Source organism: Gorilla gorilla, chromosome 10 (assembly GCF_029281585.2).
Source record: "Gorilla gorilla gorilla isolate KB3781 chromosome 10, NHGRI_mGorGor1-v2.1_pri, whole genome shotgun sequence".
Taxonomy (NCBI): domain Eukaryota; kingdom Metazoa; phylum Chordata; class Mammalia; order Primates; family Hominidae; genus Gorilla; species Gorilla gorilla.
This window is the reverse complement of record NC_073234.2, coordinates 53,495,282-53,511,211: the sequence shown is the minus strand read 5'-3', so window position 1 is coordinate 53,511,211 and position 15,930 is coordinate 53,495,282. Positions and strand designations below refer to the sequence as shown.

Genomic DNA, 15,930 nt, shown 5'->3' with positions numbered 1-15,930 from the left:
TCAGCCTCCCAAGTAGCTGGTATTACAGGCACGTGCCACCACGCCTGGTTAATTTTTGTATTTTTAGTAGAGATGGGTTTTGCCATGTTGGCCAGGCTGGCCTCGAACTCCTGACCTCAGGTGATCCATCCACCTCAGCCTCCCAAAGTGCTGGGATTACAGCCGTGAACCACTGCACCCGGCCATGGTTATTATTTTTAAAAGATTGCTCCAGCTGCTTGGTGGAGAGAGGATTAGAGGAGGAAGAACGAACAGAGGAGGACCAGTTAGGAGGCTGCTGCAGGTAGGTAGGTGGTGATGATGGTGGCTGGACTAGGGTGACAGAGGGAATGGAGAGAGAGGACAGGGCAAATCCAACTGTATTTTGTAATGAATTTGATGTAGGAGCAGAGGAAAGGGAGGAATCAGAGATAACACCTAGGTTTGGGTCTGAGCCACAGTAAACAAAGACATGCCCCAGGGACATCAGAGGTCTCTCTGCATGGGGATTAAGAAGAGAGGAGGAAGCCCTGACATGTCCAATAAACTCAATCATCTGGAAGATAGCTCAGTAGGTGTATCCTTGACCTAGCATTGTGGGAGAAGATATGTCTGGAATGTGTGTTTCTGGGGGGAGTGAGAAAGGAATGTCAGCAGTCAGGATGTCTGCAGATGGGGAATTAGAAATCTGTCTTAGTGTTAGTGGGACCCAGTTCAAAAGAGACTTCAGAGGGATTGATGGTTTAGACGGGTAATCTATATAGGACCTGTTTAGATGAACTTCAGTGGAATGAGGGATGATGTATTAGGATAATAAGGTTAGCTGTAACAAACAACTGAGCTGTAACAAAGCCACTGACACTTCTCACTCATATTCTATAGTCCAGTGAGGGTCTAGGGGACAGGGGTAGCTCTGCTCCATCCATTCATTCAAGCCTAGGTTCTTTCCATTATGTGGTACATACGGCCTCTAAAATTGTCACAGAATGGGAAGAGGGAATGCAGGTTGTATGGGAGATTTTTAAATGAGCCCAGCCTAGAAATGGCACACATTGCTTCTGCCTTCATTCCATTGTTCAGAACCTGATCCCATGGCATCCGTTTGACTGCAAGGAAGCTGGGAAGTGTAGTTCAAATTTGGGGGGTACCGTGCCCAGAAAGAGACACACAAATGTTGGTGTGTGTTGTGGAGCACTAGTAGTTTCTGGCGCAGGCAGGGAGAATGGCTGTGCATCTTGTAGGGGTCACAGTAGTGTCTGTCCTGGGCTGGGTTGGGAGTGTGCTCTCTGAGAATACCTTGGAAGGAAGCTGATATGAGAAGATGTGTATGAGTGGCGCACACCCATGTGCTTTATGGCTCAACAATCATTCCATTCTTTCCCATTCTCAAGGTCTTTCACTGGATAAGATCTTAATTCTCTCACACCTTACCACTGAAATAACCTTGTGAATGCTTTATCCTCTACAATTTTCCCCCATCAAATCTAACTGGATATTATAGTCTAACTAATCTTCCTAAGACTTGGCTTATGTCATGCAATCCCTGTTCAATAAAAACAATAACAATTTCAACAGCAGCAGCAATAATTTGTTGAATTACTGTGTTGAGCACTTTGAGTGTATTATCTCAATATATCTCGATCTTTGTAACAAGCCTGTGATGTTTCATCATCATTCCCTGTCTACAGATGGAGGGACAGGAGTCCTGAGAGGTTCTAGCTGTGCTAACACAGTAGCCACTAGTCATGAGCAGCTACTTAAATTAATTAAATTAAATTTAAATTAATTTAAATTAAATACACTAAACTTAAATACATTAAATTTAAATTAATTTAAATTAAATACAATTAAAAATTCAGTTCTTCAATCACACTAGTCACATATCAAGTATTCAATAGCCACCTGTGATTAGTGGCCACCATTATGGAGGGTGCAGATATGGAATATTTTCTTCCAGGCAGAAAGTCAATTGGATTGGACATCTATGAGTTAGGGGCACTTGCCCAGGGTCACAGCAAATGGTGAAGCTAGGCCTCTGACCCCACCTGAGTCTAATGCTCTGCAATAGCTCTTCATTGTTTCCACAATTTAAAAAACGTTTAAGCCTGGCCTTAGCCTTGTACAAGCTGGTGTAGTACTACTGTTACATAATTATTTCTCTTTCTTTTCTTGCGCAATCTCACTTTCCAGCACAGCAAGCTTGCTCACTGCTCTCCCATAATCCTAATATGTCCACTCATAATATTTTTGCTCTCCTCCTTCTGTCTGCTCAGCTAATGAATTCTCCCCTGACCTTTAGGTTCAGATAGCTGAAATAGCTCTCGAAGCAGTTTCGTCTCTTCCATTCTCTTTGCTTCTGCCTGGACCAACTCTGAAGCCCCTCATCCTCTCTTGCCATGGCAGCCTTCTGCTGCTACTAATTCTACTTCCTGACATTTATTGAGTATCTACCATGTGCTAGGCACTCTTCCAGGCACTCCTCATCACAACACTTTGAAGTAGGTGTTACTGCAGTCTCCATTTTAAAGACCTGGTAATTAAAGCACTGTGGGGTGAAACTTGTCCAACTCATCTCTCTGCTTCTAGTGTTTCACAGGCAGTTCGCCTTCACTCTATTACTCTGGCCATAGTTCTAAAACACAGAATTGTGAGTTTTCTTCCCCAGCCCCAAGGGGAGGGGGACAGCCTTCTTAACAGAGCATGCAAGGCCCTTTATGTTCAGAACCTTTCTAACCTCCAAACCCGCTACTCTACCTTCAAACTTGACATTCCAGCCACAAACGACTTACAGTTTCCCAAAGCGGCCGCTTTATTTCTTCCCTCTGCGCCATCACACGTGTGGTTCCCACTGCCTGGAGTACTGTCCATCCTGGCCAGCTCTGAAGCCATCCATGGAAATGCACTCCGGACCACGGGGCTTGCTCCCTCCTCCACAGGACCAGCACTTACTCTCCACCGGCAGCTCCTAAAGGAGGGCTGGTGCTGAGCTCACAGCCTTGACATCACTTCTCATTAAAATACACACTCCAAGATTCAAAATTTAATAGGCAGGGGTGGGGCTGGGTTTGTTTTTTATTTTTAAAGAAGCTCCCAGATTATTCTAGAGTGAGGCAAATGTGCTTAACACTGGTTTACATCCCTTGTTTGGCAATTAAGCACACCCTGTCTAGATTCCTTGTGTATAATTGCTTTTGTTTTTATTTTATTCTTACCTTCATTCACTCACACTCGCCTATTCAACAAACATTTATTAAGGGGTCATTATATGCCAGGCATGCTTTTAGATGTTGATGTGAGCAAAACTGGCACTGTCCCTGCTCATGAAGTTTATGTTTCAGAGGGGATGTGGTGGGTGGGATAATAATGGCCCCCAAAGATGTCCACGTCCTCATCCCAGAGCCTATGAATATGTCACCTTCCACGGCAAAGGGATTTATTTTGCTGATGTGATAAAATTAAGGATCTTGCAATGGGGAGATTATCCTGGACTATCCCCTCAATCACAGGGGTCCTTAGAAGGGAAAAGGAGGAAGAGGGAGTTAAGGCATGTGGGTAGCCTCACTCTAGAAGCTGGAAAAGGCGGCCGGGCACGGTGGGCTCACACCTGTAATCCCAGCACTTTCAGACGCTGAGGTGGGCGGATCACCTGAGGTCAGGAGTTCGAGACCAGCCTGGCCAACATGGTGAAACCCCATCTTTACTAAAAATACAAAAATTAGCTGGGTGTGGTAGTGGAAGCGTGTAATCCCAACTTCTCGGGAGGCTGACGCAGGAGAATCACCTGAACCCAGGAGGCAGAGATTGCAGTGAGCTGAGATCACGCCACTGCACTCTAGCCTGGGTGACAGAGCAAGACTCCGTCTCAAAAAAAAAAAAAAAGTCAAGGAAACTGATTTTCCCCTAGAGCCTCCAGAAACAAGGCAACCCTGATGTCCCCTTGATTTTAGCCCAGTGAGACCATTATTTGGATTCCTGACCTACAGAACTGTAAAATAATAAGAAGTTTGTGTTATTTTAAATCAGTAAATTTGTGGTAATTTGTTACGGCAGCACAAAAAAAAAAAAAAAAACTAATGCAAGGGGTATTGGTTATGTTTTGTGCAGGTATATGATGGGCCTCCCCATGTGGATCCTTAGTGCTGTGGCAGAGCCCTTGTTACTGTGCTGGGATTTTCCCTCCAGCTCCCGGCAGGCCAGCTGGGCTCACGTGGGAGCTCAGTGCCCTCCTGCTACAGATCTGTCTCTTCCTTACAATGGTATGATCCCGAGGGTCAGGGTGAGGGGTTTGGGAGGATGAGGCTTGTGCTGATAAAAGGAAAGGTGAGGTCCGTTGCAATGGCTCAAGCCGGTAATTCCAGCGCTTTGGGAGGCCGAGGTGGGAAGAGAGCTTGAGGCCAGGAGTTGGGGACCAGCCTGGGCAACATAGCGAGACCCTATCTCTACAAAAAATAAATAACAAAAAATACTAGCCAGGCGTGGTGGCACACACCTGTAGTCCCGGCTGCTTGGAAGGCTGAGGTGAGAGCATTGCTTGAATCCAGGTGTTGGAGGATGCGGAGCTATGATGGCGCCACTGTACTCCTGCCTGGGCAACAGAGTGAGACTCTGTTTTAAAAAAAAAAAAAGTAGGGATTTGTGGGGAGCTGTGCATGAGGATAGAATGTTTGCAGTCAGAAGGTGATGGTCGCAGAGGTTCCCAGACTTTAGTGTGTGGAGAAATCCTCTGCGATATGGTGGGAGGGAACCTGGTTGATAGAAGGACGGGCGGAAGGAATTCTATTCACAGCGTACTCTAATATTTCTTAAGTTTTACCTATTAATTTTTAACAAGAAATTTAAATTTTAATTTTAAACGAAAATACGCATCGTACTCAGAGGTAAAGATTTTTAATCCTCGCGGTTCGCTCGTATAAAGGCATATTTCCGGTCCCTTCCAAGGTCCAACAATCCGGACACGGCGGGTCTGGGGATGGGCCCAGGAATCCGCCTTTTTAGCAGCATCCCCCAAACGACACGGCAGCTTCGCAAAGCGGCGGTGGCGTCTGCGGTTCCGGGCGCGGGCGGCCTCCGGCCGGGGAGGGCGCTGTGCCGGCGGCGCGGGGGGCGGGCCGGGGGCGGAGCGCGGGGCGCCGGCTGCTCTGGCGGCTCCCGCGGCTCCGGCTGGCGGCTTCGGGCCCTGCACCTGTGACTCTCGGCCGCGCTCGCCCTCGGCCCGCCCGGCGCCGCAGCCCCATGGCCCCGTCCAGGCTGCAGCTCGGCCTCCGCGCCGCCTACTCCGGCATCAGCTCCGTGGCCGGCTTCTCCATCTTCCTCGTCTGGACGGTGGTCTACCGACAGCCGGGGACCGCGGCTATGGGAGGGCTCGCAGGTACCCCGGGACGCTGGGCGGCGCGGGGCGGGTGCACGGCTGCGGGGCGGGCGCTGTCAGCTGCTCCAGGACGCTCCCCGCGAGCGGCGCTTCCCCGCGGAGCGGGTGGAGTGTTTACTCCAAAACAGCGGTTGGCGGCGGTAGGCCCCACGCGGGCCCGGGCTCCTGGGCATTCCTGGGTGCCTCCGGGACCCGATGCCCGCCCGGGCGCCACCCGGGGGTGCCGACGGCCCGCCACTGCCGGCTGCACAGACCTGCCGCGCCGCCCGGGTTATCTGTCACGGCACACTGCCTGTCGCCCTCCGCCCAGTTGCCCCACGACAGTGTCCCCTCCGCGCGCCCGCGGCGCTGGTCGCCTCCTATCCCCAAACACACACACACACACACACACACAGACTCCCCTCCTATCCCCAAACACACACACACACACACTCCCCTCCTATCCCCAAACACACACACACACACACACACACACACGCTTGTTCTGAGGGATCCCCTGCCCCCCGGGCGCCCCTTCCCTGGGTGCTGGGTGAGGGCAGAGAGGGAAGAAGTGGGAAAGGAAGAGGGCTCGGGGTGGCTGGGGAAGCCCATCTGCCTCCTTCCAGAGGGCTCCCCCACAGAGCCCTCTGCTGAGACCCACAGGGAGGACCGCGTTAGGGATCTCATAGAAACTGGACATTCTCTTTCCACCCATGTTGGTGCCTTTTTGCTACCCGTCTGCTGTGGCTCCTCAGCCAAGGTCTGCCAAATCCTGCAGCCCAGCCGCCCTTTCTGTGTTTCTGGGAGGGAAGGGGAAGCATCGGTGCGCTGATGGGGGCTCTGGGCTGACCAGTGCTCCTTGCTGTGCACATTTGGGCTCGCAGTTTAACCTCTCTGTGCCATAGAATTGGTATGAAGATGAAAAATATTATCTCTACTTTCTAACATTTTAAAAAATGTTTTCTATGTGTCAGGCACTATGTTAAGCAACCTGCTTCCCTTATTTCGTTTAATCCTTACATTAGTCTCATGAAGTAGGCCTTACTATTATGTCCATTTTACAGATAAGGAAACTGAGGCCTGAAGTTAAATAAATTGCTTACCCGGGATTACACAGCTACATGAAGTAATATGTGTGGGAAAGGACTTTGGGAAGAAAATACGTATAAGGATAATACTTTTACATATGATGATTATATTCCATTACTAAAATCCTCTGCCAAAAGAACCCTAAATGGAATAACTAAAAATAACTAATTTACTCACTGCCACGGGGAGTGCTGAGTGCCATCCCTGGGTAGAGTCGCAGCATGAGGTGGGGTTAATGCCTTAGAGGAGGGGCATACATGGCCCCACCCTACACAATGCCAACAAAGCACTGGGTCACCAAGAAGGGGGGATGGGCACCCTGGCTAGGGTGTTCTCTGCCTGCCCAGCTGCCTCACCACCTGTGGGATCCTGAGGACAGCTGGCCCATCTCTGCGCATTATCTACAGAGCCCTAGTTCCTTTCCCCACTGCGCCCCGCCACCCTCCATGTTTTTCAAGGTTCACTTCTCCCTGCCACTTTTTTGTTTCCTATTGGCCCTGTTGCTTTCCCCTCTGGAAGGCGGCGTCAGAGCCCTATGATTGCATTGCGCAGACCGAAGGCAAGAGAAGGATGAGGAGGGAGGGCCAGCCTGGGATCTCAGCTGGTTGTGTTGAGTCTGGCCTGGTACAAGTGGAGGTGAACCCTACCTGGCCGTTTGACCCTATCCTGGGCCACAGTTTCGTCATCTATTAGGAGTGGGAGGAGATGTCCCCAAAAGACATCTGACTTCCCTCCAGATCTGAAATCTTGCAGTGCTGCCCACTCCCTGAGTCTCCAGCTGCCTCCTAGAGGGCTGTGGAAAAGGCCTTCTTTCTTATACTCTAGGGAGTTGCCTGGGGCTTTCTTCCGACCCAACTCTGCCCTCTCTCCCTCCCCACAGGCTTCCCTTGGCCTATGAGGCAGGCCAGCTGTGGAGCTGCCTTCAGAGAGAGGCGCTAGGGCAGCAGCTCGCTAGGGCAGCAGCCAGCTGGAGTAGGGTCCTGGTATCTCCCTGATGGTCTGATCTTTGACAGTGGCTGTGGAAGAGCCAAAACTGCTTGGTAGTGGTGGTGGTGGATGGTGGCAGGGAGAGGGGTTGCCAAGCCTGGGCCTCCGACCTTCCCCACCATGAGTGGGTTCTCAGAGGGTCTGTGGCCAGTCAACCTTCTTCCTCTTTTGGGGGTAAAGTGTCAGCAGATTAACTAACTTGTAAGCACCCTACTTCTGACTCAGCATTTTATAGCTCAGAATCTGCTGAGTCACCCAAGGGTAGCCCCAGCATGCTCCTTCTCCTGTGTTGGACCAGGCAAGGACTGATTGGGTGTGCCAGTTTCTGGAGCAGAGTCATGGAGCCCCTGGGTCTGGTGGGCAGAGTGTTCACGGGTGGGGATACCCTCTCCCATCCTGATGGGTACCTTCGAAGAAGTGGCTTTGGAGAAAGGCAGTGGCAGAAGCAAGACTGGCTTTCCTGGGGAGGCGGGCAGGTGTGGGTTGGATCTACCTGGCCTGGCTTTGCTGTGGGAGTCCTGGGGGAAAACACAAACTCTTGCTCTGGGTTTAGTAGACCAAGGAAAGAGAAAAAGAAAAGTTGCTCCTGAAGTCTAAACAGCTCTATGTTTTTCCCAGGTGAGCTGTGAGCAAGAGCCCTGTGGCTCCAGGACTGTCTTCCTCCTAGGAAGGAATAGAGGGGCCTGACCTAGGCCCAGTGTCCTTCTTGTCTGCATTTACCCTGTGGGATCCCCCGGGTGTCTCCTGTCTCCTCACCTCCAGCCCAGCCACTGGGGATGCTTTCACCGCCCTACCCTATGCCTTCCTTACCCTTAGCTTATCGGCTGTGAGCCAATAAGCTCACATGGCTAAGCAGGGGCTCTGCTCCTTGAAACAGGTAGGATGGAGCAATGGTGTGGTCTGGTGTGGGCTTGCAGCCAGATGGGATTGGGGAGCTGTCCATTCCACCCCGAGTTTTACAAACCAGGCTTCCTAGAGTCCCCAAGTGTGCCAGGGAAGGGTATTAGGGAGATACATTGCCTCCTGCCTGATGTGTGGGAGGGGACCAGTGAGGGGCCCCATCTCCTTCAGTGACCCCCTTGGGTAGGGCTGGTGGAGAGCTCCCTTCCCAGGAGGGTGGTGGGAGCCAGGGCGTGGGCAGCAGGCCTGCCTCCAAACTTGATATGTGTTTATCTGGAGGTGAGGCCTCTGTGCAGGGCCTGGAGCAAGGTTGAGGGAAGGTGAGAGGTGGGTAAACCATGCCTGTTATTAACAAAGAACAGGGCCCAAAACGCCCCCAAATGGCTGTCTTCCTCTCCCTCCTGCCCTCAGCCCTCTTTGGTATGTGCATGTACATGGGGGTGGGAGTTTTGGGGAACCACTGGATTGTGGTCAGTGGACTAAGAGATGGCATCTTCACAGGCCCCTATTTCAGCATTTCCTAACCCAGAAACTGCTGAGTCACAGAGGAATTGTTCTGACCTTATTTTTCTCCCAATCTGGCTTCTAGAATATTTGAGTGGGAAAGGATCTTAGAGCTCAACTTCCCCAACCCCTCTGTGGCATGAGGAGACAGAGGGCGAGGGGACCTGTTCCAGATAGGTGCCCATCAGACTGCTCCTTGAGTGTGCTCAGTGACAACACCCCTTGTTCCCAGGGCCCTTTATAAACCAAACAGCTCCCTCAAAAGAAAACATGGGACACATGTGAGGAGTGGGAGGGACTTCTGTGAAAGGTGGCTGGTATAAAAATCCAGATCTTGTAGGAGGTAAGAGGAAGCTGCAGGATGATTGTCCTGTCCACCTCTGGCCCACTCCAGCATCCAGACTAGGTGCGGAGGAACAGATGCTTGTCCTGGCCCACCCTGATCTCAGTAGGTGGGGGACCCAAATTCCAGGCCCCCACCCCCTGAGGAAGAGTGGAGGTGGGCAGGGGCAAAGCTGGGAGAGTGTTCGGGGGGTCAAACGGTGGCAGGGGCTGAGGGAAGCTGTAGGCTTGGTAGGCCTTCACCCTCACTAGGGTAGAACCCTGGGCCCAGTTACCTAAACTGGCAGGACCCCTGGGCCCACCCATTTTTAGATGTGGAAACACCAAGGCTTTGGGACACAGCAGTGCCAGGCTCCTGGTTTCTTGGCTTGGAGTCTCATGGGTTTTTGTTCCTCACTGGACTGCCTGGGGACAGCCAAACTGGGACAGCCTCTGAGCTGGTAACCAGAGCATAGCTCCACAGTGACAAGCTTCCCCCTGCCTTTTTCCCCCTTAAACAAATTATGAAATATTTTAGGCACACAAAAAATGATAGATGATTTAACAAACACTCTTATAACCCAGCCTAAGAAAACAGCGTAGATAAAATAGCATAGATTTCCCACCCAGCCTAAGAAACAAAATAGCATAGATTCCCATAGATTCAAAGCACTTCCCCACCCCCACCGCCCCATCAACTTCCCTTCCTTGTCTCCATTGCCAGAGATAACCACTTTCCCCAACCAGATGCTTATCCTTCCTGTGCACATTTGGTAACTACTCTGAGTGGCGTGTGTGCAGCTGCCTTTTGGAAAGGCCTCCTGACTCCTAGGATGCAGCGGCCTGAGTGGCCCACACCTTGCAACCCAACCAGCTGAGAGCCTGCAGCTGGCTCTGCCTCCTTCCTCATTCATCCCTTGCCGGGATCCACCGCCCTGCCCGGACCCTTGCCAATGGAGTTGATATTTGTTCCACTCTTTGGGCTGCACCAGCAGGCACTGCCTGGCACAGAGGGTTGTTTTGTATTGTATTGGCTGGGTGGCAGCTGGCATCCTAGAGGAAGTGTCCACCCAGGCGCAGAGGCCAGGCCCAGGAAAAGCTGGGGGCAGTGGGGGTGGGGGGCGGTGCAGGTGGTGGTGGCCTGCCCTTTGCCGCAAAATGGAGGGAGTGGCATGAGGTCTGGCCAAGAACAATAAGGCCACTCGGGTTGGGTGGCCCTGGAGTCTTCATGGCTGGACCTCCTCATCCTGCAAAACCAACTCAGGCAGTTTGGGAAGAGCCCTGCAGGCCTTGTGACTTTGAGACTGTGGCCTCTGAGGGCTGGGTGGAGGAGGAGCATGGGGCAGGAGCATGGCTTCCCTGCTCTGTGGCCCTCAGGGTAGACAGTGGCAAGTCCTCAGAAAGCAGGCTGGGCTGCTGAGGCACAGACTTTCTGGTTTTCAGGATCCTTTTATCCTCTTGAAAAGTAGTGAAACTCCATGCAAATTTTATGTATGTGAGTTTTAGCTATTGATATATACTATATTAGAAGTTAGAACATTTTTTAGCATTTTAAAGTAATACTAAAAATAACATGAATTAACATAACATTTTTGTGAGAGATATTCATGTTTTCCAAAACAAAATAAAATCAGAGAGAATGGTAGGGTTTTGTATTTCTGCAGGTTTCTCTAATGTCGGGCTTACTAGCAGGCAGCTCAGTCTCTTACCTGCTTCTGATATCACAGCCTCCGAAAAGGAAAACTCCATTCTATGAGGGAATGAGTGACAAGACCATATTCTTGGTATTCTTATGCAAATAGGCCTGGCCTAGTGGATCTGCAGGGCTCTGGAGCACCCTGGGGATGGGCCCTGATGTGTCTCTCCTGCAGGGGTGCTGGCACTGTGGGTCCTGGTGACGCACGTGATGTACATGCAAGATTATTGGAGGACCTGGCTCAAGGGGCTGCGCGGCTTCTTCTTCGTGGGCGTCCTCTTCTCGGCCGTCTCCATCGCTGCCTTCTGCACCTTCCTCGTGCTGGCCATCACCCGGCATCAGAGTGAGGGCGGGTCCCAGGGAAAGAGGGCATGGGAGGGACAGCAGCGGGGATTTTAGCAGCATTCCCATCCTGGTTCCACAGGTTACCTCCAAAGAGACTGGGTGAATTACTTAACCTCCCTGGGCACGGGTTTTGTTATGGTTCATGTGGAGAAAACAAGTCCCCACCTCGCAAGTTGGGTGGATTCTATGAAACTGATGTGAAGTCTTGAGCAGTGCATAGCCCATACAAGCACTCCTGATATTGGGACCCATTAGTCTCTGCTCAGCTCTGGGATGGGAGCGCCCTCTGGTGGCTATGGCTGGAAATAACCAGAGGTCCTTCTTCCGGGAGTCTGATGCTAACAGGTTGGAGGTGGCCTAGGGTACTTGTCACAAAAGCGGAATGGATGATACAGACCTGTGATTGGCCAGCCCTGCCCTTCCCTAATCCCCACGGCCTCCTGCCTGAAAACCCTGGAATACTCTAAAACGGTCCCCAGCTCCGTTCTACTGTTCCAGGCCGTGGAACAGTAGTGGTCCGTGGCCTGTTAGGAACCAGGCCGCACAGCAGGTGAGGGGCAAGCGAGCCTTACCGCCTGAGCTCCGCCTCCTGTCAGGTCAGCGGCGGGCATTAGGAGCGCAAACCCTGTTGTGAGGCGCATGCGAGGGTTGCGTGCCCCTGATGATCTAATGTTTGACGATCTGAGGTGGAACAGTTTCATCCCCAAACCATCCCCCGAAGTTTTTTGTGGAAAAATTGTCTTCCACAAAACCAGTCCCTGGTGCCAAAAAGGTTGGGGACCATGGCTCTAAAACCTCCATCACAATGTCTTTCTGAAGGGTTGGTTCAGCTGCCAGGACGTTGCAGGGATGTTGAGTGGGGAGGGTGGCCCTGGCCTTGTGGCCGGTGCAGAGGCCGAGGGCAGGGCCTGCCGAAGTCACTGTCGGTACTTCTCTCCCTGCAGGCCTCACAGACCCCACCAGCTACTACCTCTCCAGCGTCTGGAGCTTCATTTCCTTCAAGTGGGCCTTCCTGCTCAGCCTCTATGCCCACCGCTACCGGGCTGACTTTGCTGACATCAGCATCCTCAGCGATTTCTGACCCAGGGGGTGAGGTCTCTGCACCCTGGGGGGGCCTTAGGACCTGGACTCAGCCTCTGAGATGTTGGGAGAGGCTACTCCCACCCCCTGGTGACCCCAGAACTGTGGCAGACCACAGCAGGACGAGTGTGGTCTCCCAGGAAGCTGTCCTGCCCGTCCCCTTTCGAGGAAACCTGAGTGTGGTAGAGAGGGGATCCTGCCATGTTGCTCCTCATCAGCCTGGCCAGAGGGCAGCTTTAGACCTTTTCAAATGGATCTGTTTTCTTTTCTTTCTTTTTTTTTTTCTTTTTTTTTTTTTGAGATGGAGTCTTACTCTGTCACCCAGGCTGGAGTGCAGTAGCGCGATCTCAGCTCACTGCAACCTCTGCCTCCCGGGTTCAAGCAATTCTCCTGCCTCGGCCTCTCAAGTAGCTGGGATTACAGGCATCTGCCACCATGCCCGGCAAATTTTTGTGTTTTTAGTAGAGACAGGGTTTTGCCATGTTGGCCAGGCTGGTCTCGAACTCCTGATCTCAGGTGATTCACCCACCTCAGCCTTCCAAAGTGCTGGGATTATAGGTGTGAGCCACCATGCCTGGCCTGGATCTGTTTTCTTAGCATGCAGTGAGGAATCTTTGTACTTAAGGCCAGGGCAACAAAGTCAAGAGGTCAAGGGGTAGGGCCATGAGGCCTGGATCTATGCTGCAGGCAAGGGTTTCCATCCCTGCTGCCCTAGGCACTCTCTTCCCAAGGCCAGGGTGGGCACCTGGGGAGGTCAGTTCAGGAATATCTAGCAGAGACCTCTTAAGCCCCCATCCCAGCACCCCATCCTGTTGTTCCCAGAGCTGGTCTCCCATGAGTGTGCTAGAGCCAGATAGCCGTGGCCCCCCACCCATCTCACTCACACACACAGGCATCCATACACCCCAGAAGACTTCCCAAATGAGGCCAGACTCAGGGTCACGGGGGATGTGCTTCTGCCCCTGTAAGGGCTTTGGGGAAGGGGGCAACATAGTAGAGGCTGGAAGGAGCCCCCAAACCTGTGCCCATGCCCCTCCAGCCCTGCGTTTCCATTCTGCCTTCTCAGAGTGCCCTTACTGCACCCAGACCACCGGCCAGGAGAGACCTTCTCTCCCACTCCAGCCCCTCTCACTGCCCTTCAACTAGAGCTTTCACCTTTTTACATTTCCCTTCTGAAGGACACAAATCTGCTTTTCTGCCCATACACTGGCCCAAGGGCTCACCTAACTTGGGAGGGAAGGGGCTGTTGTTACAAGGATGATTTTCTGTTAGACTGCCATTTTGCACGGTCTCCCCCTTCCCATCTGATGTGTCCTGCCCCTCAGCTCTTTGCCTTATCTGTGTCACTGTCACTTTAGCAAAAATACAGCAGCCATTTGTATCAGCCTCTGGTGGTTGCTTGTGAGGTGGGACTCTTGCGGGAACAGGTGGACTTTGGGAGGAGTGGGCAGGGAGGGAGTGGTAGTGGCAGTTCTTGAGCTATCTGATTAAGCCATTCCCCTAGTTCAGTTGTGCCCTGGAGGGCAGGGGACAGGGTCAGTATCTCTGGGGCTGCAGTCCCTCTTGCCTTGGCCCTCCTGGCATGGGGTAACCACCAGCTCAGCTCTCCTCCTCCAGCTTTCCTCTCTCTAGCACACCGCAGCCAGGGCAAGGATGCCCACGGGCATAGCTACAGCAACCCCTGTGGGATTTGGTGTCCACACCCGAGAGGCCAGGCCAGATGGGAAAGGGATTAGCGCCTCTTCCCTCACACTCTGCCAGGCTGCCAGGAGCTTGGGCCAGGTCTAACGTAATGAGGTGCTCCTCTTCCTGCTGGAAAAACCGGACAGACTCAGAACCACAAAGGCAGGTGCTGCCAGCCTGGCGCCTTCCTCTCTGCTTAGGCTGGGTGAGCTTGTCCAGGCCTGTGCCTCACCCCTTCTCTCTTCTAGGCTCAGTGTATGCTTAATCAGGCATGGTGCATCAGAGCGGGAAGGAACCATCAACAGTGTATACTTCTGGAGCCTTCTACTGATAAACAGAGGCCCCAGAAGACGATTTGACTTACCTGAGCTCCCAGCTGGGACTTAAACCCAGGTGTGTCTGAGTCACAACTCTTTGGGGATGCCGTGGTGAGCTGGGGCTGAGCTCCTGTATTCCCACTCCCCCACCCCACCCCCACTCCTGCCATATCAGGGCTGGTCTCTGTGGACTCAGCCCAGGGCTGCCTCCTCTTTGTCACCCCAAAGTGGGGCAGCCAGGGACAGCCAGGGTGTGTTCAGAATGGGTTCTTCCTGCAGGGCAGGAAGGGCAGATTGTTAAAGGGGCTGCGGCCCAGACCACCCTGGTCCCTCCTCCGGCAGTGACTCAGACCCACACTGTGCTGTGCAGCTGTGTGCCCTGCACACCCGCTTGACGGCGCACTGCTCACTTCTGGGGGGCCCTTTCAGAGGCACTTTTAAAGCAAATAAAACATTTATTGTTCAGATTTTTTTCCATTTTGTTCCTTTTTACAAAAACATGCATACATACACAGGGTATGGTGGGTCCTAGGAAAGACACACACACACGCCTCACTCATACACGCTCACACACGCCTCACTCACACACATGCTCACACACATTTTCCTTCTTGACCCCAGGCCTGGACCCCCAAAAGCCTTGAAGACTTTGCCAGAGCAGCCTCCCCTCCTCCATGTCTGTATCTTCTCTCCCACCCCTTCCCCCTCAGTCAGGCTATTCCTATGTGGGGTGGGAATCAGAGCTATGGTGGGGGAGGCCCCAGAAACAGAGAAGGCTCCCCGAGTGGGCAGTGGCCGAGGGGTCCCAGGGGTATGCTGTGCTTCTGGGGGAGATGAAGGGTTTGGCACCATTGGATCAGGAAGCACAGGACTCCCAGAGCACCCATCTGCTCCACCAGGGCATCGCCAGGAGGTTGATGTAGGGGGGCCTCTGGCGAGGGTACGGACCAGATGGAGGGCTGCCAGTCTCGGCTGTCAGGGAGCTTCGTCTCAGTGCCCGGTGGTAGAGGGAAGCTTCCAGAGTCGTCTGAGGAAGCAGGTGAGAGGGACTCCCCCTGCACTCAGGAATATGGGACCTCTTGGCTCCCCACTCCCCCCTAGCCCCTAGAGCCTAGGAAGGGCCAGCCTGTCTGAGGCCAAGTTCACATTTCTGTGTGGAGCCTGGGGCTGTGTGCAAAGTCTGGGGTTTGCAGAGCCAGGAATAGTGGTTAAGGGTGAGCCCGACGGAGCCGGAGCCAGTCCTCCTCTGTGCAGTCCTGAGGAATGGGGGCCACAGCCAGGGCCCATACTGGAGGGGAGAATCTGTTCTCGAGAGCCCTGTGGGGGTCGCCGCCCAGCCCATCTCCTCTCAGGGTCCTCTCCAGTTCCCATTCTAGACCCAGGGATTTTCTCACGCTCCCTGGGATAACTGTCAAAGCAGGCAGGCTGTTCTCTGGTTCCAACTACCTGCCCACAGGATCTCTAAAGACCCAGGAATGGGGGCTATTGCCAGGGGTTAGAAGAGAACCAGGTCCCAAGGGCATGGTGGGCGGGCAGATGGTTCCAGAGCCTTAGAGATTCATAGGTTCTTCCTCCTCCACCAGCTGCTCCGAGGGCCTGTGGGGAGGGACAAGGGTGGGATGCTGGAGCGCCAGGGCTGCAGCAAGGGCCTTAGCTAAGCTTCCTCTCAACCCTGGTCAGGA

At 52.9% G+C, this 15,930-nt stretch overlaps 3 protein-coding genes across 15 annotated transcripts in view; 1 reads left to right on the top strand and 2 right to left on the bottom strand.

Annotated features, from left to right (window-relative positions):
* The window catches only part of RAPGEF3 (Rap guanine nucleotide exchange factor 3), a 35,832-nt gene extending 32,887 nt beyond the window's left edge, over positions 1 to 2,945 (bottom strand). The window contains exon 1 of one of the 3 annotated variants that reach the window (XM_055357365.2): positions 2,769 to 2,945. In XM_055357365.2, the coding sequence (XP_055213340.1) occupies positions 2,769 to 2,810 (42 nt within the window). In that variant the 5' untranslated portion in view covers positions 2,811 to 2,945. The remainder of the gene's footprint in view (positions 1 to 2,768) is intronic. The other 2 variants (XM_055357363.2, XM_055357364.2) reach the window with 2 other exon arrangements.
* Positions 2,946 to 4,086: 1,141 nt separating this feature from the next.
* On the top strand, positions 4,087 to 14,713 carry SLC48A1 (solute carrier family 48 member 1). Of its 3 annotated transcripts, none has more exons than XM_063694035.1 (4): positions 4,087 to 4,235; positions 10,999 to 11,166; positions 12,113 to 12,257; positions 14,180 to 14,713. In XM_063694035.1, exons 1-3 carry the CDS (start codon positions 4,088 to 4,090, stop codon positions 12,247 to 12,249), a joined length of 453 nt encoding a protein of 150 aa, XP_063550105.1. In that variant the 5' UTR covers position 4,087; the 3' UTR covers positions 12,250 to 12,257; positions 14,180 to 14,713. The 3 variants fall into 3 exon arrangements, with proteins under 3 accessions (XP_063550105.1, XP_055213341.1, XP_063550106.1); XM_063694036.1 differs by lacking the exon at positions 4,087 to 4,235 and adding an exon at positions 5,071 to 5,347; XM_055357366.2 differs by having other exon boundaries at positions 12,113 to 14,713.
* HDAC7 (histone deacetylase 7) overlaps positions 14,684 to 15,930 on the bottom strand; it is a 37,541-nt gene continuing 36,294 nt past the window's right edge. For all 9 annotated transcript variants that reach the window (XM_063694033.1, XM_063694034.1, XM_055357360.2 and 6 more), the window contains one exon: positions 14,684 to 15,844. In XM_063694033.1, the coding sequence (XP_063550103.1) occupies positions 15,799 to 15,844 (46 nt within the window). In that variant the 3' untranslated portion in view covers positions 14,684 to 15,798. The remainder of the gene's footprint in view (positions 15,845 to 15,930) is intronic.

What these genes read in the sequence shown, in the direction of transcription:
- SLC48A1 (XM_063694035.1), top strand. Translation starts at nt 4,088, where the DNA reads ATGATGGGCCTCCCCATGTGGATCCTTAGTGCTGTGGCAGAGCCCTTG. An exon ending in TCTGTCTCTTCCTTACAATG is followed by an intron (nt 4,236 to 10,998) that starts GTATGATCCCGA and finishes TCTCTCCTGCAG; the next exon opens with GGGTGCTGGCACTGTGGGTC. An exon ending in GGCCATCACCCGGCATCAGA is followed by an intron (nt 11,167 to 12,112) that starts GTGAGGGCGGGT and finishes CTCTCCCTGCAG; the next exon opens with GCCTCACAGACCCCACCAGC.